This window comes from Canis lupus, chromosome 28 (assembly GCF_003254725.2).
Source record: "Canis lupus dingo isolate Sandy chromosome 28, ASM325472v2, whole genome shotgun sequence".
Lineage (NCBI taxonomy): Eukaryota > Metazoa > Chordata > Mammalia > Carnivora > Canidae > Canis > Canis lupus.
Genome location: NC_064270.1, coordinates 36,814,632 through 36,838,167, shown reverse-complemented (window position 1 = coordinate 36,838,167; position 23,536 = coordinate 36,814,632). Strand labels below are relative to the sequence as shown.

The window sequence follows — 23,536 nt, the reverse complement described above, 5'->3', positions numbered from 1 at the left end:
CAGGGGAGGGATGCAGGAGACAGGGTAGAGCGGGGGCTGGCACTTTTCCACTGACCTTGAAGTTTGCCAGCCCCTCTGAGGCAAATTAGAGGCTAGACAGCATGTATGGGACATGATTCCAAGCTCTCTCCTCATAAGAGAATTGTTTGGGGGAGGGGGTAGCTTCCAAAGAGGAATCAAGCACCCCCTCTTCCCTATCAGCTTAGGGGTGGAAAGCAAGTTTCTGCTAATACAGAGACAATGTCTCCTCTGGGGTCCAGAGGCTCTCAGCATGACACTACACAGTGAGACACTTTATCCATTGATCCCCCCTTGTCCTGTATTTACTGAGAGTCCACCAACATGCACCATTCCTGGGTCTTGGGAATAAGATGAGGGCACCTGTGTGGCTCAGTGGCTCAAAGGCATCTGACTTTGGCTCAGGTTGTGACCTCGGGGTCCTGGATTAAATCCCCGCATCAAGCTCCCCGCGGGGAGCCTGCTTCTCCTTTGCCTGTGTCTCTGCCTCTCTCTTTCTTTGTGTCTCTCATGAATAAATAAATAAAATCTTAAAAAAAAAAAAAAAGAAGATGAATCAGCCAACACTGTCTACAGCGAGTTGACAATCTAGTTAAAGAGACAGGTAGGCAATGCAGTCAACATGTAAGAAAGAATAGAATAAGGTTAATAGTTGGTATTAGGCAGAAAAGTCCTATGGGAAGAGACAGAAAGATGGATTGATGGGGAAGCAACCTCTCAAAGGCCTCGGCTCTTGAAGCTGGAAAGACTTGACTGCTTCTTCTAGTGGAACTTGAGTTCCAGGCAGTTTCTGTTTTCTGGTGCCCCTGGATATTTCAGAAGTGGATGAGGTGACCTCTATTTTGGGAAACCAACCTTGGCCATGGCATGCATCATGGTTTGGGAAGAAAAATGGCCGGTGGGGCAGAGAATCCACCTAACTTGAATCGGTACCTCATTCACCTTGATTAATTTAGTTACTTGTCCATCTTTTTGCACCCGAAATGCAAGGTGGTTATGTGACTGAATCTTCCATTTCTTGTTCTATTCCATGCCACGCAGCTTCTGTCCCAATGCTGCAGTCATTAGCCAGGCCCGGACTGGAGAGACGAGAGCAATTCAATGATAATGAGTCACATTCATTACTGAGAGATAGTAATGATTCAAGGGAAAATAATGACAAATGTCTCTTTCCCTCGAACAAGGAACTTGATGCCAAACTGGTGTTTGACGGTGCTTGAAAGAAAGCAAGAGGTCATTAAAAATCTTCTCCCAATTTTGTGTTCTTCGTATAAAACTTGTAAAGAATCAGTTAGATTTATAATGAATAAAAACATACAAACTTCTGGATCTTACATGAAATGCGCAGGAATGTGCATGATTCAGCTGAACCTTCCTCTGATTATGCTTTTTGGAAATGTATTCTCTCCAAAATTATATGGTTGTCAGCCTGATGCTGAACTGGGTACAGGAGAAGGCCGAAGTCAATACTGCTTCACGTTCTATATTCGTTAGAGAGCCATTTGCACCCCTCCTGGGAGAATGAAGACCCTGGAGAGAGGCAAATTTTATGGATGACTCTATGACTGACCAGATGCAGTGGGACCTTCTTGCCATTTCACCCTGTTGTCCCTACAGGTGGTGGGCCTGGGCTCTTACAGGAAACACTGTTTTCATTCCCATTGTTAGAATGAATGAGTCCTATTTGTAAAACCCAGTGCGGTTGACACTTGACCCATAAAGCCTTTAGCTGGGGATGGAAAAGAAATAGAACACTCTGGCACCAGCTGTCTGGGGCCTCGCCTGATGGAGGGAAGTTGGGTTGGAGGGAAGAGAGAAGCAACCTTCCACCTGAGAACCTCCCCCACATCCTGTCACCAGCACACAGCGTCTCCATCAGACTGATCCTCTGCGTATCTGGCATTGCTGTTTAGACAAGCTAGGAGAGGGGGAAGGCTGGTTTTCAGCCAGGACAGCTGAAGAGCGCTATCCTAAATATTTCATATAAATTCAGCTTAAAGGAGGTTTTTGTAGTTACGCACTTTTTATTTCCACTGTTTATCACCCTATCTGTAAGCAAAAACGAAGGCTATTCTTCAGAGAAATGACATTGGGAGAAATTGTCTCTGAAAATATTTTCATTTTTGACTTCATTTTACCCCTTCCAATTTCAAGGGAACAATAAAGCTTGATCACATATGTAATCTGATCAGATTTTTCACTGTAAACCTATACAAGCTTTGAGTTCCACAGTATGCTTATTTTCAGTTAACTATCTGAAACCAGTAGGTTGCATTTAGGAAAGAAATTTTGTCTATGAAATATCACTTCAGAAGCTGTGTTGTCCTGTCAGCTCCAAATTACTTCTGGTGATGCTCAGTGCTCAAGGTTGGTTCAATCTGGGTCATGGTGATGCCACCCACGGCCTGAGTGGGGACATGTAGCAAAAAGAAGCAGAGCAGTACTTATCTAGCTGCTGACTGTTGGCTTATTATTCATACAAAATCTGGGTGTCAGTCCATGGGCAGAGTAAACAGACCTGTGAAAATTGCCCAGGCCCAGTTGAAATTGAAGTAAAATTTAAAAATATGAGCGACAGGGGAATTAAAATATTAATTATCCAGAAAGGTTGTCATGTTGCCGGTAGCAGGAACTTTGGTGAAGAAAGGATTCTAGCTCTGGGCCTGGAATGAATAGATCCGAAGTGTTTGGCAGGGGCCGATAAGATAACGGCAATGAGTCAGAAACATCTCAGCTTAAGAATAAAAAGGGGGCAGAGGGATGTCAGGTAAGTACAAGATAAACCCTTCTAGCATCTTCTGGATGCCAGGGACAAAGCTGCACGCTGGGTGACAGAGAAGCACAACAGGTTCTAGGCTTTTCTTGCAAGAAGGAGATGACCGACTAGGGAAGCAGATTCTTAAGCAATTAAGTCTTGGTATAGTGAGTGGTACAGGCATGCGGGGGCAAAGGGACTCATCGGGAAGTGAGTGTGTCCCGTTGATGGGGGAAGGGTTCACCCAATAAGGGGGCCCAGGAAAGGTGACCTGACCTGACATGTGATATGAACACATTGTCACTATATTGACTTTGGGGGATGTCCATTACCTTTTGTGCATGTCACGTATCACAGAGGCACTCTTCACCTGGATTCATACCTCAAGCTTCCAGTTGTCTTCCCAGAGACCACAGCATAGACATTAGGGAGCTTTCCATTACGGAGATGTTCTAATGAAGGGTTTTTTTTTGGGGGGGTGAGGGGAGGCACAGAAAGTGCTGCGTTAAAATGCAGAAGAATAATAGCACTGATTTAAATCTGAGCTGAGTGACCACCAGTGGATCTGGAAAGAATAAGTAGGGTTTTTGTCATCTCAGCTAAAAGACCAGGCATTGCATATTTCCAGAGCCTGCAACCAGAGCTTGGACCCCAAAGTGGTCTTTCTGGGTCACGGCAAAGGCACGTGAGCCCAGTTTCACATAGAATAAAATTCTAGCTCTGTAAGCCCTTTCCCTGAGAAGTTCTCCTGGGTGGTTAACCTGGCTCCTTCTCCCATTGATCAAATATCAGCGCCATCTTGGACTTGATTTCTGGTTCTTTTCAAAAATCAAGATGATGACTAAAGCCACCTCCCGTTTCAGTCCTCTGCTCCACCCCTCTGTTCACCTAATGGAACCTCAGTGATGGAGATCACACCTTCACCCTCACACTCCTGACGTTTGTTTGCTGTTTCCAGACTCCAAGGTCTTTGCTCATCTAGTTTCCGCTACTAGAAGGACCTCCTACTCAGCTCACATGGAAACTATTCCACCTTCCAGCATCCATGAGTAGGGCTCCTCATAAGGAAGTGTTCTTGGGCCACACGCTGCCATGGGAGATGGATACAACCCTGTCTCCCATGGTCATGGCCTTCCTTGATTTACTTACTCCTTTTCCTGACTCGCCTGCAAGCTGTTCTGATAGAGTCCCAGGTATATGCTGAGCACCCAGTCATTGTTTGTGGAGAGAAGAAATATACAGACCTGTACATAATTTGATAAACTTTATTCAAGCCCCTCCAATATAATAACAATAATTCAGTCAAACAGTAATTAATCTCCCTGTTTTTTTCACCCTCTCAACTATTTAAAAAATAACATGACTCCAGCTTAATTAACCAGAAGCTGTTGTCTATTGTTTTATGAGGCGTGTCTGACTCAATTTGAAAGTACATTAATGGAGGGTTTGTTTATCCCACTATTTTCTTCCTCAGAGAACACTCAGGGTTCCTTCAAGTTGAATCTTAAACATTTAAGTCAAATAATTTACTCAAGAAATGAAAACACGCAGAATGAGACAAGCAAACATTTAAAGACTCATGGGATTCTGTTTACGTCTACTAAACTGGATTACTGGTTAACACATTTGACTGCTTACCCCTGTGTATATCAGATGAGGCGGCAATGAGAACGTCGAGTGAGTGGTGACAACCCAGGAAATCAGCCACGTCACCTCCAGGCTTGGATGAAGAAAAAGTTGGTGAGAAGGGTGGATTATTCCATTCTGTAATGGGAAGAGGGAAGAATATTTGAAAATATGAAAAACCACTCCTTAGGGGGGATAGGCTACCTTTTCCACAGTATATTAGCGTAACAAGATGGTGGGCTGAGTTGAGAAACCTAGAATCTATGCATAGCTCTGCCACTTACTGCAAGTTCCACTTTGAATAAATCATTTTACTTTTTTTCAATTTTCATTTATGTTATCATGGCTGGACACACATTTAACTCCTTGTGTGAACTCTGAATGACAGATGATGGCTTCCTGAAGGACAGTGGTAAGAAAGATTCTGAAGATGAGTCAAGATGGAGAAGATAAGAGCCCTGTGATGGATGATGTCTGCCGTGGAAGTAAGGAACGGGGCAACAGTGCAGTGTATTAGCCATCCTTGGAAGAATATTATCAAGGGTCTTTCAGGCTCTAAAATGCTTAAATTTTTAACCTACTTTACGCCAATGCAACTTCAAGTTTTTAGTTGGAAAAAAATTAGTTGAAGACCCCTGACATAGGTTTTTAGGGTTTGGGTGTGGCCTTGATGCTTCTGCCCCACCACCCCTGCTTGAGACCAGGATTCACGCTTGAGTAAGGAACCTGTCCCTGCCTTCATCTGGAATCTTGTTGATGCTTCCCAAAACTTTTAGGGATACCTACTCATCTCCTTTTGATATTTGACCCTATATTCTTCGGCTCCTTCCCTTTTAAGACCACTTCCTCCTTAACTTCTTCACTCCCTCCTTACTTCTACCTCTTGACAGGTTGACCTCACCTTTTGCTTTACAGAGAAAATAGAGCCTCCCATAGCAACTGCCCCCTTCCCCCACTCCCCCAGCTCCTTCCCTGGAGTCTCAAAGGAGGACATGGCCTTTGTCCCCTCTGGGCCAACCCTTCCCCACTTCTGAGCAGCCTCCTACTTCCTCTCTCTGCTCTTCCCTCTCTGGCTCTATTTTTCCCTTTGCCCTGCCATTTGGCCCTTTACCTTCTACATTTGAACATGCTTCTGCTAAACACCAACAAAATTAAAAGTACTTTGACCTCCTCCTTCCCTCTCTTCTTTGGGATAAGTAATTAAAATAGATGTCCACACTCTCTGACCCCCACACTGGTGCCTTGCCTCCCAGCCCTCCAAAACTGGTTCCTGTCTCAGTGCTGACACTCTTGCCTCCAAGATGGTGAGCTCTGCTTGGGACATACTGGATTTGAGGTACGTGGAGGTCATCCACACACAGATGTCCACAAGGCAGTTGGATATACATGTCTGGAGTTCAGGAGTGATGTGAAGTGTGAAGAAGCAGACTCAGGCACCACATGACCTGTCAGGAGGCAGTGATGTGATAGTCGTGGGCCAGCAAGATCCCTGGGAGCAACTGGAGTGAAGCTCTGCAGAATTGGGCCTCAGCACTCCTGGGTAAGGTGGTAGAAGGGACTGTGGCACGCATCCTTCCCAGGAGTGCTTAGTGGGCCACCTCCTTTTTCTTTTCTTCTTGATCTACCTTGCTAACATTTTGTCCAATTTATTCATTTTCTTTAAGGAATGCACACTTGGGTTTATTGATTGTCTCCATTGTTTTGCTTTCCTTTTAATTAGGCCAGTCTTATTAGGAAATTTTATGATTTCCTTCCTTCTTGTTTCTTTAACGTACTTTCTCTTTTCTAGTTACTTTTATTGAACATGTAACTCAATTATTTTTATTCTCCTTGTTTTTCTAAATAAATTCATCAAAAATATAATGCTAGATATCTGCTTTAACAACCATCTTGCAAGCATTTTCATAATTGTTCATTTCAATTTCCTTCTTAACCCATTAACATTTTTAAGAATTTTAAGAATTCGTTTTGGTATTCAGACATTTTCTTAACTATCTTTTATTGTTAGTTTCTAATTTAATTGTGTTGTGGTCAGAGAAATGGTCTCTGTGACAAACTTCTTTCATCACTGTGAAATTCCCCTCTGAGATGTAGCCTGTGGTTAATTTATAAAGTAACACTTGTGTAAAATGGGTCCCATCATTTTTAGCATATGGTTCTAATTATCTATGGTATATCAGATTGGCTAATTTCAATGTTCAAGGCCACAATGTTACTAATCTGTGTGTGTGTATGTGTGTGTCTACTTGAGCTAGGTGGAAGTGGGTTCAGATCAGTTACTCTGTGGATTGGTCAAATGTGTCTTCTTCTGTCAATTTTTCTTTACTGAATTATGAGAAAATATTGTTGATTGTTCATATTCCTTACATATTCTTTTTAAAAAGATTTTATTTATTTATTTGAGAGAAAAGAGAGAATGAGCAGGAAGGAGGAGTGGGGGAAGGGAGAAGCAGACTTCTGCTGAGCAAGGAGCCTGATGCAGGACTCGATCCCAGGACCATGGGATCATAACCAGAGCTGAAGGCAGGTGCGTAACCAACTGAACCACTCAGGTGCCCCTCCTTATATATTCTTGATGTGAATTCATTACTATGTAGACTTATTCTTAGCCCATCTCAATATTTTTTCACCTAAATTCTATTTTGTATTAATAGTACTATTCCAGCTTTTTAGAATGTGACTCTCTGTCTTTTTCTTTCTTCACTTTTAATTTTCCTTGAGGTTTATTCTAGGTATATTTCTAATCAGCAACAGTAAAAATAAATCCAATCCTTTGTCCTTATTAGTTAGCCATTTACATTTATTATAATTGATCATGTATTTTGGCTAATTTCTACATCTTATTTTGTGTTCATTCTTAATGATTCTTTCCCATTCTCCTTTCCTCTTATCTGATAAATCGGGTGTTAACAACTTTTTTTTTTTTCTGGAAAGGATATTTTTTGATACTTTTATAAAAGAGAAAACAAATGTGAAAACATTTTCGATGACATTCAAATTATAAAACATGATTATAATAGAACAAAATTGAGGGCAGAAGCTAATTGTCTTAAACAAGTTTATTTTTTTCTGGACATTTTCTGGGCACATTTTTCAACTGCTGCACAAAATCCAGCTTAATGAATTTATCATGAATTAATGGCCTTCCTTGCCTATCTGTCAAATGAGACACTTGGAAACTTACTGTGATGGCAGCCTTGTGTTCATCTTCTTATTTTGGGGAAGAAATTTTGCTGCGCTGATATACCTGTTGTAAATTTGCTAATTCCTCTGAGCATCACTGTCCTGAATGAGGAAGTGCTTAGTCTAGTAATTTGGATGTAGTATGTGTGCCCTTAGCACACGTATGGTGTTATTGTGTAATATACACCATGTCTCACCACGCAACTCATTAGCAAAACAATCCACATTACCATGCCTTAAAATCACAACATTTGAAGTCCACGCTTTTCTTTTTTTGATAAATGAGTATGCCTTGGTGATGGAAAAAAAAAGTCTTGGAACATCAACATATGTGGTCCTCAAGAGGCTGCACGGGGCTGCCATTGGGATTTGCAGTGTGTGGCTATGATAGCGGTGATCGTGTCCAATGCAGCTGTGGTCTGTGATGAGCTGCGGTGCAGTGCCAAAGCCCTGTGGGCAGCACATAAACAAATGGGCGTGCTGTGTTCAGTAAATCTGTATTTATGGGCACTGAAATTTTAATTTCATGTAATTTTCACATGTCATGAAATATTCCTTTGTGTTCTTCTTTAACCAATGGAAATAACACTCCTAGCCTGTGGGCCACACAAAGACTGGTGGTGGGCCAAATATGATAAATAATTTGGAGTTTCCCATTATAATTTTTCGTTCTTTTTGTTCTATTTGGAAGCTATTGATTTTATCTTATTCATTTAGTGATTTCCCTTAATGTTAAAAATTATATCTAATAAATTACATTTTATAATAAAGAGGAATTGGTCTTTTTTTTTTAAAGATTTATTTATTTGAGAAGGAGAGACAGAGCGAGCAAGTGTGCTGCAGCAGGGGGAAGGAGAAGCAGACTCCCCACTGAGCAGAGAGCCTGATGCCAGGCTCGATCCCAGGCCCTGGGATCATGACCTGAGCTGAAGGCAGATGTTCAGCAGACCTGAGCCGACTGAGCCACCCAGGTGCCCCTGAGTTAGCCATATTTAATTAATTTTTTAAAAAAGCATGCCTACTGAGTCGTGTTTCTCACAAGAAAGTCCAAAGTTGGTCATGTTTCTTTTTTAATCATTTTACTAAATTATACATATTTTTTATAATAATGTCCAGAGTCAGTCATGTTTCTGTCCTGTGTCTGATCTTTCACAGGAGTGGGACACAAAGGATTCAGTTCTCAAGAGCCAAGCTTGAGGACAGAGACACTGAGTTCCTCTGCTACCTCCATCTGCTAGAGAAAAGGCAGCGCAGATGATGGGAAGACCATGGGCCGTGGAGTCAAGACACCTGTGGCTTTTAACCTTGGTCTCCCGCCCCACCCCCTTTGGGGCAAATCACTGAACCTCTCCAAGCCTTAGTTCTCTCACTTGTAAAGGTTAGTTAACAATACCTCCCCTGCGTATGAGCTTTTAGTAGACCTGGTATCCTCGAAGCCCCTGCTCACAGAGGCCTTGATAGCGGGTCACCACCATGAACTTCACTCGTGTCCCAGCAGGTGCATCTCAGCAGGGCTCATTACAACTACAGGGCTCTGCACTCTTAAATTCAAAAGCCCAGCTCTATACTTTTGCTCTCTTGCAGGGATTTCACTCAGTCTGTAAGTGGGAAAGCATTTATAAAGCATTTGTTTTGGTCTCCTCTAGACTGAATGTGTCCATTCCACAATGGCCACAGCACCGTGTCTGGTTTGGTGAAAGGCTGGTCCAGCAGGTGGTGAGCTGGACGTGCTGTCTCAGCAAAGGCCGTCATTCTACACTCGCTTATGCTGACAGTCCTTTTGACTAAGGACGCCCCATTAGGCCATCAAGGGAGCTTTGAGGTTGCTGTATGAATGAGCCCATGTGAAATCTGAGCCGAAGAGTGGGGTCCCTCCTGAGAGGTCAGAAGAATGTGGTAACATCCATCTTACTAGTTGCTTGAGAATGTATGACCTTTTCCTGTTATAAATCTCATTTTAATTTTGTGCCTGCAATAAGTGCATAAATATGGTTATGTGTACTAACAGACATACATGCTCAAACCCTGGAAATGAAGAACGATGAAATCTTGTTGTCAAAAAGGGCACATGAAAAAAGAAATCTTGTTAATAAAAACGTATTATTGATGTGGGTTCTTATATTTCATATGTTTCTTACATATCTTTCATTGGTTATAGATACCAACCAGGACATAGCAGACAAAATTAAAGCAATAGTAAATGATCCCCCTAAAAAATTTAGGGACAATAAATCTCTTAAGAATTGCATAAAGGGGAGTTAAAAAGTACAAACTCCCAGCTATAAAATAAGTTACGTGGATGTACTGTACAGTATGATGACTGTAGTTAATAATACTGTATTGTATATTTGAAAGTTGCTAAGAAAGTAGGTCTTAAAAGTTCTCATCACAAGAGAAAAATGTTTGTTAACTATGCGAGGCGATGGATGATAACCAGACTTCTTGTGTTGATCATTTCACAATATACACAACTATTGAATCATGATGCTGTACACCTGAGACTGACATAATTACATATCAATTATATCTCAATAAAAGAAAGAATTTTATAACAAATTACTGAACATTTTCCCTTCCTTTTTTATATTTCCTTTGTTATGCTATTCTGTTTAATGTGATCAATTTTTAATATTCCCCAATTAAATATTACGTGATTTATTCTTTTTAGCAGGAATTTAAAAATTAAAAAAATCAAAGGAGGTGGGAGGTGATGTAAATAAAGCAATGAAGCAGTCCTGTTCCACTCAGGATTACAAAAAAAAAAAAAAAAAGCATAAAGAATTAAGCACCATACTTTTCAAGAATCCTGAAACAGAAACCTTTCATTAAAGTATTAATTCTGCTCACTCCTGAAGTCCATCTTCCTGTACACCAACCTGCCCTCAGGCTTCCTGGAGTAAAGTGGACCCAGCAAAGTGAGGTCCAGTCAAAGCAGCAGGTTGTTTGGTTCAGGTGCAGAAGTTAATGTGCGCCTTAGGCAGAGCCAAACCGCTGGTGCATGCACACGTGCAGGCCAGCCACAGTGATGGATTACTGCAATGGATCAGGGGCCAGGAGACAGGCCGACCTCTGAGCTCTTCCAGGAGTAGGTAGTGAAAATTATCTATTGCACACACATTCTTTACCTCTCCCCATTGTTAAGTCTTATTAAGCCCAGACCCTGTGGAAGAAACTCAGAAGCATGACACAATTCCTGTCCTCAAATTCTTCCTGCCACCTTGGGAGCTAAGCCTCGTTCTGGACAAGGGGACTTAGCTCTGAAGAGAGCAGAGGTGGAAGGGAGGAGTCGCCTAGAAAATGCACAGGCGTCACTGGCAAATATGGAATCATCCCTTAGATTAAGGACTGTGTGGTTAACCTCTCATCAAGAAGTGGCCACCAAGTATCGGCCTCATTATCTGGAACATCATTTGTGTTGTTCTGATGGCTTTCATAATCCAAATGTGAAGCTCATGTGGACTAACTAACCAAACTTAATTGGCATCCGAATTTCCTACCCCCCAACCTCCAGCTCCAGCCTCCTCTGCACACAGCCCTCCGGCACAGCTCACTCTGCATAATGGCAGTTGTCCCCACCGCCCTGATTCAGTCATTGTTATATCTGAAGGGTCCAGAAAAAGACCTGACCCTATGTATGGGGGAATCTGGCCCATCACAGGGGACGCTGGTTGCGGGGAGAGTCCTAGGATGGGATGGAGAGTGTATGGAAAGCTTAGGGTACAACTACACTCACACACTCATTCGCTCATTCATTCATTCATTCAACTGGTACTAGCTGGGTGTCTACACTGGGGATATTACTGCGAAATAAAGCAGGCAGGCTGCTCCCCACATGGACAACAATCTGGGGTAGGGGGAGGAGTGAGGTAGACCATCCAGGAGCTGCAGAAGCAGAACAGAAGGATACCAAACTTTGACTTTGGATGCCAGGGAAAGATTTCTGAAAAGTGAGATCCTTCTGGAACCTCAGAGATGAAGTGGAAGGCAGTAAAGTCAGGGGCAGAGGGTAGGCAGGTTCCCGCTGACGTCACTCAGTATTATCTGCAGCCTTGGGGAGATAAGCAGCTTAATGGGTCAGTTTCCGTATCCGTAAAATGGGGGTAATAATTTGCCTCACTGGGTGGCTGTGGGGGCCTCATGAGATAATGACCATTAAGCAGCTAACAGAATCCTTGTCACCTTGATGTTCAATCGATGTCGGATGGATGGATGGGGGATTCTCAGGGGTAGAGAAAGCCTTAATGACTCATCAGTTCAACTTGCTCAATGTTAAGGCGGGATACAATTCTGATTTTTTTTTTAATGAAAATCCAATTCGATATACTATTCACTTACCCTCTGTGAGCTGAGTGAAACTAAAAATATTTCACATTCTTTGTGTTCAGCCACTGATGACAACTGATCAAAGAAATAAGTCAATTTATTGCAGGTGGCAGGCAGTTTGCCTTGAATAATGTTGTTTTACAAATTTTATATTAAATTAGAAGAGAAAGAGTTCCCCAAATTTCAACTAATGGATGCAGAGTTTCACAAAAGGAATTCGTACCCAGGAGCCCTGAGGAAGGACCAGCTCTGGTCACAATTGCTCTCTCCTGTCACTATCAGACGATAGATCTTCTAGTAAGACGACAGGTTTTATGTGAAGGTTCCTGAATGATGCTGCGGAGAAGGGAGAGGACTGGACTGGCTCCAGCCCGGGGCAGGGCTCGACCCCTGGCCTTAATCACAATGTAGTTATAAAGCTGAGAAATCAAACAAACATATCCCGAGTTAGCCGAGTGTGGGAAACACAGTGAGGTGTATTTAAAGACAAAATGCACTAATCGTGTGTTCACAAATGAAACGCCCTACTGACTTGATCATAAAGTCATCATTTTGGAGCCAAATAACCAAGATTCGGGCGATAATTGCTCCTTCATCTCTGTCTCGCCCACTGCAAAGAGGTCCTAGGAAAACAGCAATGAGCCCAGGCAATTCGCCGCAGGGATGAACGCCAAGCCCAGTACGTATCTGGCACCTGAAAAGATTTCCTGAAAGCACGGCATGTTATTAGGAGATATGCAACTTGACCTCTGCTGCATTCTGTGATATTCGCACGCAGTCCTCTCCATCTGAAGTCAAATCCTCAATGCAAATGTGACATTCTCAGTCTTAATTTGAAAATACTAGGCCCTTGCGTATCAGGGGTCGGTACTGTCATCCACCGCTTCTCTCATGAGAATCCCAGGCACAGCGTGACACTGTGATGTGTGTGTGTGGGAATATGGCATTCGCAGGTGCATTTCTGAGTATGGGCCATCGGAAGATTGCATGTCTATCAGGAGTCCTTTCTAGCTCTCATTAGATGAGCTTCTGGAGATCACTTAGCCCATTGACTCAGCTGTTCTCTCAGCAGAATGGCGAAGAAGTTCAGTTTTCTGCTTCCCTGAAGAGTTCTAATAATTACTGTAATGTTATTTCCCTGAGTGAAAAATGCCACTTGATCGCAGTGGGTACGCTTAGGAAATTAAAAGATTCAGAGTTGAACATATACATCCCAGGGCAGCACTGCTAACGTGCAAAACTTTCGCCCATCGTAAATAAACGAACTCCACGTTTAACTAATATGTGAAATGTAAACCCCTATCTTGAAATCCAGTGCTCACCTTTTAAAGCACTAGTCACTACACTTTAAAAAACACTTTGAACATATTTTTGAATTTTCATCACCAATCGTTCTTTGGGGATTCCTGTTTATCCATGACTAACATGTTTGGAGGGGGGGGGAGTGTGGGGATTACAATTTATTTTATAATTGTGCTTTTCGGTTTTCAATGAGAAAACTTCCACTACAGTTGGGCAATGGTAAAAACTCCCAAATAATGTGATATCCTGGCCATTTTAATTGTCTTTCCCTTCTGAAATTTGAAACACATTGTTTTTATTTTTAAATTATTCGGCACGACCGAAATGTTTGTTCAAACGAAGAACAAAGTATTCCGAGGACATACCATCATGGTCCTGTAACATCATGCAAGGCACTCCTTTTGTAAAGGCTTACAGTTATTTAAAAGAATATTTTGGAAATTTCCATAGGCTTTGTTACTTTGAAGACCAAAGGGGGAGAGAGGTGGAGAAGATGGGGCCTGAGTGCCGTGACAGGGCTCTAAGTCCAAAGGTGAGGGGGTTCTCCTGGCCTCCTGGTAGCTGCTCCCCATCTGAGGCACAGGGAATGGCCTTGAGCAGCCCGTGGGCAGCTTGCTTTTAGAACTATGGTCAAGTTCAGTGAGTCCTGACCGAAGAAAGGATTTAATTATAAACTGATTACAAGCTGCTTTGCTGTTTATTTATTGTGATTTCAGCACAGTTTCCTTTCTCTGGGAAAACATCTCTTTGGGATAATAAGTGGCCCTCAAGCTGACTGTGCCAGGGCCCAGGGACTGCATTTGGGCTGCTCCTCCCCGCACCCCCACCCCACACCCATTGTGCAAATACATCCAGACACATGGACCGTCATGGAGGAGAGATGGACTCTGATTTCTAAATGCCCCACCTGGCTAGAATTATTTTTAATTATGCATTTGTCAGAAAGATTCCCTCTGTTTGATTACACAATTACGTATTAAGCTTAAAAAGCTTGAACAGATTAACAGTTTTTATTTTTTTATTTTTTATTTTTTTTTTAAGATTTTGTTTATTTATTCATGATAGTCACACACACAGAGAGAGAGGCAGAGACACAGGCAGAGGGAGAAGCAGGCTCCATGCAGGAAGCCCGATGTGGGATTCGATCCCGGGTCTCCAGGATCGTGCCCCGGGCCAAAGGCAGGCGCCAAACCGCTGCGCCACCCAGGGATCCCAGATGAACAGTTTTTAAATACCCAAAACTGATTTTTAGTGACAAACCAAAAACTGAAAAATATTTTTAAAAAGTTTTGTTTTTTTCTCATTTTTAACAGGAAACCATTGTTGGAAGGAAAATAACCAGCTTTGCACCAATTTCTAGCCATCACGTACTGAGGTATAATATAACGACGTTTATATACACATTTGTCAATTTTCTGAAAGCTCCATTGATTGTCAGATTGTACATCGTATTTTCCCAATGTTGTCAAACTGTTTTTGTTTTTGTTTTTAATTCTTTCTTTCTAAGTTTCCTGCAAACTCGGGGTCTCCAGTGGGGACGTTGAAGAACACTGCTGGAACTCTTCTCATATACAAAACAGCATGTACATTCAAGCTCCATGTATTGGTGTTTCTTTTTAGCATGATAGTCTATTAAAACAGGCTTGAGATAAAATTTTTCGATTTATAAGGGAAGGGTTTTCTTTCTCTTTTCTGGCCTTCTTGCATTATATTACACTTGGGCAGTGTTTCTCCAAGAGAGATTTGGCGTTGCCTGTAAGTCTGGCTGGGCAACATGGTATCGCAAACGGAACCAGCACGCTGCCTACCTTCGGGCTGCCTGGCCAGCAGCAAGATGCCTTGCGATGCTGAGGAGTTAGTGAGTTTGTGGCTGCCACCAGGAAGGCTCAGTGACACACGCCCCAGGATCCAAATTCACCCAACTCTTGGTTGTCCTACCCTGGTCTCCAACCTCCAACCTCTTCTGTCTCTCCCTCTCTCCTTCTCTCCCATCCATCTCTCTCTCTCTCTCTCTCACACACACACACACACACACACACACACTAGTGTTCATCAGGACCACTGCTGGTCAACTCGGGGGGAACTGACACAGGGCAGCCCTCCCTTCCAGCAGCTGCAGCAGCACTGGGATTCAGAACCAAGCACGGAAATCCTACCAGGGGTGGAGGCAGGGGCTCTGGCTAGCGCCCTAATCCGCTTTGCTCCAACTCCTCTGTCCCTGTCCTCCCCCAGGGAAGGTGCATCTCCCAGGTCCCCGGGTGCGGGGAAGGTGGGTGAGCACACGGAGCACCTGCAGCACCAGGAGGCTCTCTGAAATGACTGGTGCCCCTAGGTGACCAGAGACTTCGAGACGGCCTAAGTCTGGTACCAGGGCCACCCTTTCTCTCCCAATGGCCGTGGGGTCTAAAGAGGACCTTCTGGGTAGATACAAACGAGGAGAGTGGCTTACATGTACCTGGAGGCTGCTGCTTCCCTCTGCATGTGGGGGCAGCCGGGGCCCAAACTGGGGGGGGCGGGGTGAGGAGCAAGAGTGAGTGGGGTGTGAGTGTGAGTTGGGTAGGGAGCAAACCCCAACCCATCCTGTGAGTGTGGGTGGTAGGCACTGCTGCCGTGGCCACCTGAGGCTCCTGGTCCTAGGAGGAGGTCAGTAAGGGCCAGGGGAGGACCAGGAAAGGAGCTGCTGCCCCTGGCCTCTGGCAGCCCTCCTCCCTCCTCACCACCACTAGGAAGTCCCTCTTACACCTGGCCCAGTCCCTGCAGTCCCAGATACCCCTCGGCCACACTCTGGTCAGGGTGAAGAGAAGCCATCCGGCCCTCAGGGCTGCCGTTCACCGCCACTCCCTACCTCCCTGGAGCACCCAGGGAAGACCCAGAGCCTCCAGGTGGCCCAGGCTGGCCTGGAGGAGGAAAGGGGCCGCGGGTAGCACCCCGGCTGCCCTCCCACAAGTACCTAGAAGTCTCTTGGGCTGGGCCAGGCTCCCCTCGACAAAGCGGGGGCTGGGTGCCAGCCTGTCACCCCTGGAAGGCGCGGCTCCGGGTCAGAGCACAGGCTGGAGGCCCAACAGCTGGAGCAGGGCCCCTCGGAAGGGTCACCTGGGGGAGGCTCGACAGGTGCGCGCCCCACCCGTCTGCGCTCCCCGCGCGCCCCCGCCCCGGCCCCGACTCCGCGGGCGCCACGCGGGCGGGACCGGGCTGGAGCTCAGGTCCTCCGGACGACACTGGGCCAGTCCCCGCGTCCGCTCAGACTTCGGTCCCCTCCCGACTGTAGACCAAGGGGCCCAGGCGGAAGCCGGCGGCCGCTGCCTGCGGGCCGGCGCCGAGGCCGGGGGCGGGGCCGGGGGCCGGGGGTCTCCCGAAGGAGAAGTCTCCGGCCAGGCCTGCGGGGAAGCTGCCGAGGCCGCCAGCCAGGGCCCCCATGGCCGAGGCGAAGCTGGAGAAGCAGGCGGCGTCGGGCGGGGACGGCGGGGCCCGCGGGTCCGGGGAGGGGGCGCCCAGGGGCTGCAGCTCGGGCGCCCTGGCTCCCCCGGGGCTCCGCGCTCCCGACCCGGCGGTGCCCACCTCTCCTCTCCTCTTCCTCTTCCGTCGGAAATTCCCGTTGTCGAACATCTTCTCGCAGTTGGGGTCTAGGGTCCAGTAGTTGCCTTTACCTGCGCAGGTAAAGAGAGGGCGCAGCTCAGAGCAGGTGCGGTCTGAGCGCCCCTGGTGTGCACGCCGCGACCGCAGGTCAACCTCGAGAAGATCCCCCCGCGCTCCCTCCATCCGTCCTCACCCCCAACTCGTCCCCCACGCCTCGAGGTCTGTGCCTGGGACTGGGACGAACAGCGACATCCCAGAAAGGCCGGCAAGGGCGCCCACCGAGGCTTCCCGAGCCCCTCTAAGTTCAAGGCCAGGGAGAAAGCAGCCCCCCGGGGTGCAGAGCCAGCTGGGCCTCTGCGTCCTGTCCCGCGCTTCCCCGAGCGGCATCTCCTCGGCCTTACTTACCATTTTTTAAAAATAAAGATTGTATTATTTATTTACTCATGAAAGACAGACAGAGAGAGAGAGAGAGAGAGAGAGAGAAAGAGAGAGAGAGAGGCAGACACAGGCAGAGGGAGAAGCAGGCTCCATGCAGGGAACCCAACATGGGACTCAATCCCGGTCTCCAGGATCAGGCCCTGGGTTGCAGGAGGCGCTAAACCGCTGAGCCACCCGGGCTGCCCCCTTACTTCCCAATTCTGGGGTGGGCACCGTCCTCCCCGTTTTACAGCAAAGGACCCCGAAACCCGGAGACGCGCCCCCCAAAGCCGCCCCGCTGACCAGCGATCCGGCTCGTCCTCCGCGGGAGCGCACAGGGGGTTCGAGCCTCACAGGGCGCTAGGCCCGAAGTCGGGGCCCGCGAGACCCGGGGGTCGTCTAGGAGCCTGTCTGCCCCTCAGCCACCGCTCCTCTCCAGCTGGGCCTTGCAGCTGGGATGCCCCGGGGCCGCCCACCCCCCCCCCCCCTTGCTCGCGCGCCAGCAGCAGCCGCGCTGCGGGAGTCCGCGGGGTGCGGCCCGGGCCGTCGGGGGCGCGCCCTTTCACCTGGGTCGTCCTCCTCGCGGGGCACCTTCTTGAAGCAGTCGTTGAGCGACAGGTTGTGGCGGATGGAGTTCTGCCAGCCGGCCTTGCTGCGCTTGTAGAAGGGGAAGTTGCCGGCCACGTACTGGTAGATCTGGCTGAGCGTCAGCCTGCGCCGCGGCGCGCTCTGGATGGCCATGGCGATGAGCGCCGAGTACGAGTAGGGCGGCCGCACCAGGCGCAGCAGCTCCTGCGGGCCCGACAGGCTCAGCCAGGCCAGGTCGGCGCCCGCCAGGCCGCCCGGGGCGCCGAGGAGCGCGCCCGGGGCCGCGTAGCCAGGGCCGGCGAGGGGCGGCGCCCCCGGGCAGGGCGCGCAGGGCGCGGGGCCCAGAGCGGGCGCGTCCAGCCACAGGCGCTGCGCCCCGCCGGGGGCGCCCAGGTCCCCGCGCGCGTAGGGCGCCGGGGGCGCGGCGGCCCGGGCCTGGCTGTGCGCGCCGGGGCAGACCCCGGAGCCGTCGCAGTACGAGGCCATGTCCAGCCGGTCCCGGGGCGGGCCGGGAGGCTCGGCGCCGAAGCTCATGCGCGCCCCGTCCAGCCCCGCCGCCGGCAGCTCCCGGGCCCCGCCCTCCGCCCTTTAAATGCGGTCGGGGGCCCTGGCCCCGGTGCCCGCGGTGACGAGCCCCCTCCCCCCGACTGCGAGGCCCCGAGTGCGGTCTGGATCCCCGCCCCAGGGTCCGCTTTCCGCCCCGCCCCGGCCCCGGCGCACTCCGGAGACGCCGCCCCGGGGATTCCAGCCCGCGGTGCGTCCTGCGCCCCGGACCGGCGTCGGCGGGAATCTCACCGGTCCCGGCCTCATCTGGCCTCTAGGGCCCCGAAGTCCCGGCTGCCCTGCTGTCCTGGACCTCCTCGCGCAGGTGCCACGTCTCCCGCAGGCCACCAGTGGGACGCACGGCACCCTTGCTCGCCCTTGGGGGACCCTGCCCTTGCGGAATGTCTCATCCCCCCGCGCGCTCCGCAGACGGGGAGGAGTCGCGATGAGGCCCACGGATGTCGATGCGCTGGGCCACGAGGCGAGGCAGCGCGGGGAGGACGCGAGCGACCGGGGCCAGGCCTGGCTGGGCCGGGACAGTGGCGCTGGAGGCCTACGGGGTCCCCGCTCCATCAGTGCTCGGAGGCGGGCGGGACCCCTGACCCTGAGACAGGCTGGAAGCTCCAGCCTCCCCAGCTGTCCCGGGAAGCCTTTTTTTTTTTTTTTTTTGCAGAAACCGCGCCTGGCTTGTTGGCGCCGCGGGGTGCAGGGATTAGCGAAACCCTCCCCTGGCCGTCCCGGGACTCCGTGCGCGCCCGCGCGGTTCTCCCGCTGCCTCCGGCTCCCTCTGGCTCCCCCAGCCTCCCCGCTCGCGGCCTCCCCGCTCCCCGCCGGCTCTCCGTGCTCCCGCCCACCCCCCGCCCGGTGCGCCTGGCACCCCGGGGCTGGGTGCCTGGGAAGAGCGCCAGCCTCCTGGACCCCCGAGTTCCTGCCACCTGCAGGAGACGGGAAAAGTCTCCGCCGATCGAGGTTCCGAGATAGGAGCTGGGCCCCATCACTTCGAAAACCAGCGCCTGCTGCAGCAGAGCCAGTCTCCTTGAAACTGGTTTCGCCCTGGGTCTGTGGAACGACAAAGCAAATATATTTAAATTCATTTAAGGGACCCAAGTTTCAATCCTACAGCCCGCCTCCTCTCCTCTTTGGTGGTGGGGAGGAGGAGGAGGAAGAGGAGGAGGGCGGTGGGTTGGGGTTAAGGATCGGAGGAGGGAGGGAAAGATTTGGATTTAGGATTTAAGGGTCTCATCTTGGGTCACACTGTTGGTGTGGCCTTAGGCCTCTTAAATTGTGATTTTAAATTTTATGTAAAACAGCCAATTTGTGGAACAATTTAAGGGCAGAAGGGAGAGTCCCTCCATTGCAACATAGGCCTCTCCCCTTAAAAGTGATGGCCCCTAAGAAGTGATAGGAGACTTCAAGGCAGTTCAGGGGGTGGTTCAGGCCGTGGTTCTGGGCTTCTAGAAGGTAGAGGCCAGCTCCTCGGCCAGCTTGTACCCGCCTGCCCCTCTCTCCCTTCCCTAAAGATTTCCAATTGTTGTAGGATCCCAGGCACCTTTCAGAAGCTCTCTCCCCACCCCCATCCCTCCCAGGACAGCCTGGGGGCGGGGGCTGTACTCAGGTGGGAAGACACTACCTGCTTTTTCTTCCTTCTCTCATAACAGCAGCCAGAACCATCTGCCTGTCGGCTAAGCGGTTTTCAGCATGTCCTCACAATTTTAAACACGTGCTGCTCTCTGTGGAGGCGACAAGCTTTTGGTAACAGCATCTTAAAGAAAAAGTCTTTCCATCAGCCACTGTGGCTGCGAGCATGACTCAGATGTGTTCATTCTGAAGCAAACTGTCTGCGCTCCCGTGCACCCCTCCCGCCCTCCCTAAGGATCCTTAGTTTGCTGGAAGTCTAAGCAGGTTTCCACACCTGACATTTGAAAAGACTGCTGGTTAGGAGGCAGCTTTCCAGAAACCAGGCTTCGTGAGGCCGGGGCACCTCGGAAGCCACACAGCTCCATCAGGACCCGAACCACAGGAGCAGTGGAGACGGAGCATCAGGGTCAGAAGCGCAGCCATGCGGTGGGCGTCCCAGCACAGCCCGCATCCACAGGACCTAGGGTCCTTCCCTTTGTTCCAGCAGCAGATGTGGGTGTGTAGCTTCTGCAGAGTCAGGAACCTTCTGCTCCTCCCTGGGGGGGTGGGGGGGTAGGGGGGTGGGGGGGTGGGAGGGGGTCTGATCGCTCCAGGCTCTGAATGTACAAGACACTTATCCTAGTGCAGTAACACTGTGATTTGGGAAGAAGCATTAATGTGATCGCTGTGAACTGCTTTACTGGGATAATAAAATCAGAGATACAGAATTTTAAAGAACATTTTGGCTCATCTCTTAACAATGAAAAGGAATTTAAAAAAAGATGATAGTTCTTTCCAAATCCCCTTTAATTTGAACAGCCTTTCTTTCTGTTAATATTGTCAGTCTTTAACACGCGTGCGCTTCAGACTTCTGAGAAAATCAGATGAACCTTCATGTAATTTCTCTCAATTTGGCTTTTGTAAAAAAAAAAAAAAATCACTACAGTTTGTGCAGGAATGCCCATATTTTAAACACCGTTCTTTGCTTCGTGAGCCCAGTGTCCATCTTGCGTCTCTACTGTCTCAGCCTCCCTATCTCTCAACAGATTGGACTCATAAAATGAGTATCAGTAGATGGAGTACAGTCATTTGGGGGAAGAAATGTCTTAACACTTGAGTCAGACTTGGATGGAACTCTGATGAGAATTTTTCCAAGAGGGAAAAAAAAAAAAAGCTCAAGGGGATGAAAGAATAGGGAAAAAGTCTCCATCTCCAGGGTACCCAGCTCCCCCTGCACCCTCAGCCCCACTAGGGTTCCGAACACAACTCCGTCCCTCCCTCAAACCCCTGCCCCCCTTCCCCTTTATTCTCAAAAGTGACCCCACTGCCTCCTTTGAGGATAGGTCTCTCCAGTCTTCCCCCATCACACTTCCAAGCCCCCCCTGCAGCCGCACCCACACCTGGTTTTCCTCCCCTCTGACCATCTGGGACAGGTGTCCCTCTTTGTCACATGGATCTCTCTCCTGAGGTGCACCATGTGAGGAAGCACCCCAGTCCCAGGGGCAGGACCCCCAGTGAGAGATGCACTCTTCCAGTTCTTGGGCCCACACTTCTCCCAGGGGGCCTCCCAGGGGTCTCCTTCTGTGACCCCTCCACTCAGCCCCCACCCCAGGACATATCTTAATGTCTTCAGCCTGAGTCCCTCTCCAGATGCTGCTCCCTCTCTTTGCTTGTCCCCTGCCTCTGCTGAGGGTTGCTCTGTCTTCCCCTCTGGAAAACAGCCTCGTCACTCAGCCCACACGGGCAGCTGCTCTGGCACAGTCTCCAGTGGCCTCCGACTCCAGGAATCCAGCGATTACTTCCATTCCTCACTGCTTCACCCTCTGCAGCTCTTGACGCCTTCCAGAACCAACACCCCTTCTTCGCCCTGTTTCTCACCTCTATTCTCTGACTTACCTCCCCTTTCCTGGCTTCTTCTCAGGCTCTGGGTTGGCCTGCCCTCCTGTTAGGGCTGTGTTTTGGAAGCCCTCTTCTCCTCGCTCTGGGAGCCAAGTACCAGCCAGTAACTCACAGTTTCTTAGACTCAGCACTACTCACTCTGGGGTGGCTAATTCTGTGTTGTCCTGTGCACTGTAGGATGTCTAGCAGTGTCCCTGGTGGCTCGTTCCTAGATGCTGGCAGTCCCAACTGGCGTGACAACTAAATGTGTCTTATAACATTGCCAGCTGTTCCCTGTGGGGCCAAGTCACTTCCAGTTGAAAACTCCTGAATTCACTAAAAATTCTCTCATTTCTGCCAGCTGTTTGCATGTCCTCCTCTGAAGTCAACATGTCCCAAACCGAATTCCTCATCTTTCCCACATGAGCAATGACCACAGCCTCTAGCAGCTGAGAGTGACCCCAGGCTGACAGCTATCAAGGAAGCAGGAACCTCAGTCGTATAACCACCAGGAACTGACTTCTGTCACTAACAGGAATGACCTTGGAAGAGGGCCAGGGCTTCAGATACAATAGCCAACACCTTGATCTAAGCCTCAGCAGAAAACCCAGCCATGCCTTCCAGACACCTGGCCTACAGAACCATGAGCTAATTATGAAGGGGTATTGTTTTAAGCTGCTAAGTTGTGGTAATTTGTCACACAGCAATAGAAAACTTAAAAATAAACAAAGCCATGTCATTCCAGTTCAGTGATCATCCCCCCCCCTCTTTGTGGTGAGAGGGAGGCTCCCACTTCTCACTGAACCTGGATCTCTCCATGGCAAGGCCCTGCCCCCATGCCCTAACTTCTCACTAGCTCTTGTGTGGGACTCCAAAAAGGGCACTTCCACTGATATTCAAGCCTGATTGGCAGGACCCAACTTGGTTGGAGGAGTCTACACAACTTCTTAAAACATTCAAAATTGGAGAACTCAAGCTTCTTGGTCTTTGAATGGATCATTTACAGCATCCCCCAAAACCGTCCTTGACTTTGCAGTTCTTGTCTTCCAAAGAATGCCCCAAGTTCTGGAATTGTATAAGGATTTCCAGTGTCTTGCTCTAGAAGAGGTCAGGTCAGGTCAGGGGCCACTGTAGCCAAGAGCTCAGGAGGGAGTCAACTCAACCTTAGCCTCAAGCCATGGATCTTCAGTCAGTGATTCCACCTCTGACTTCCCTTTTTTTCCCCCCACTTGTGAAGTGCTTTGACATATTAGGTTTCTCAGTTCATACACGACCTGTGCCATCACCCCCCCCCCCAAGGTGGTTCATAACTGAAATTTGCCTCAAACTCTTATCACTGCGAGAAAAGGCTAAAGCAACATTGGGGCTCTGCAGATTGCCAAGACGTTTTTTTCAGCAGAAAAATGTAGAAGGTAAGAGCTTTAGCTACAGATAGACCTGGACCCAAGCGTGGGCTCTAGTTCCAAGCACCTGAACAGGTGGGCTGCTAACCCCCTCCATCTGCAGAGGGAGCTAATAGTGCCCATCTCATAGTTACTCTGAAGACTACATGAGGTGACACACATAAAACAGGCATTAGTGAGTAGTTACTGTGATATGTATGGGTAATCTCTCTTTCAATTAATCAATATCCATCAGTCTAGAGAAGGAATCTTGGGTTTAGCACACACTCAAATATATTCTATTTCTGATGGGTAACTGAGCAAAGGC

The 23,536-nt window shown here is 48.7% G+C and overlaps 1 protein-coding gene across 1 annotated transcript; it reads right to left on the bottom strand.

Moving 5' to 3' along the window:
• Positions 1-16,447: 16,447 nt before the first annotated feature.
• On the bottom strand, positions 16,448-18,322 carry FOXI2 (forkhead box I2). The gene is made up of 2 exons (XM_025467761.3): positions 17,767-18,322; positions 16,448-16,854 (listed from the first exon to the last, which is right to left on the bottom strand). The coding sequence occupies exons 1-2, from the start codon at positions 18,320-18,322 to the stop codon at positions 16,448-16,450; spliced, it is 963 nt and encodes a 320-aa protein (XP_025323546.3).
• Between the last annotated feature and the right edge of the window lie 5,214 nt (positions 18,323-23,536).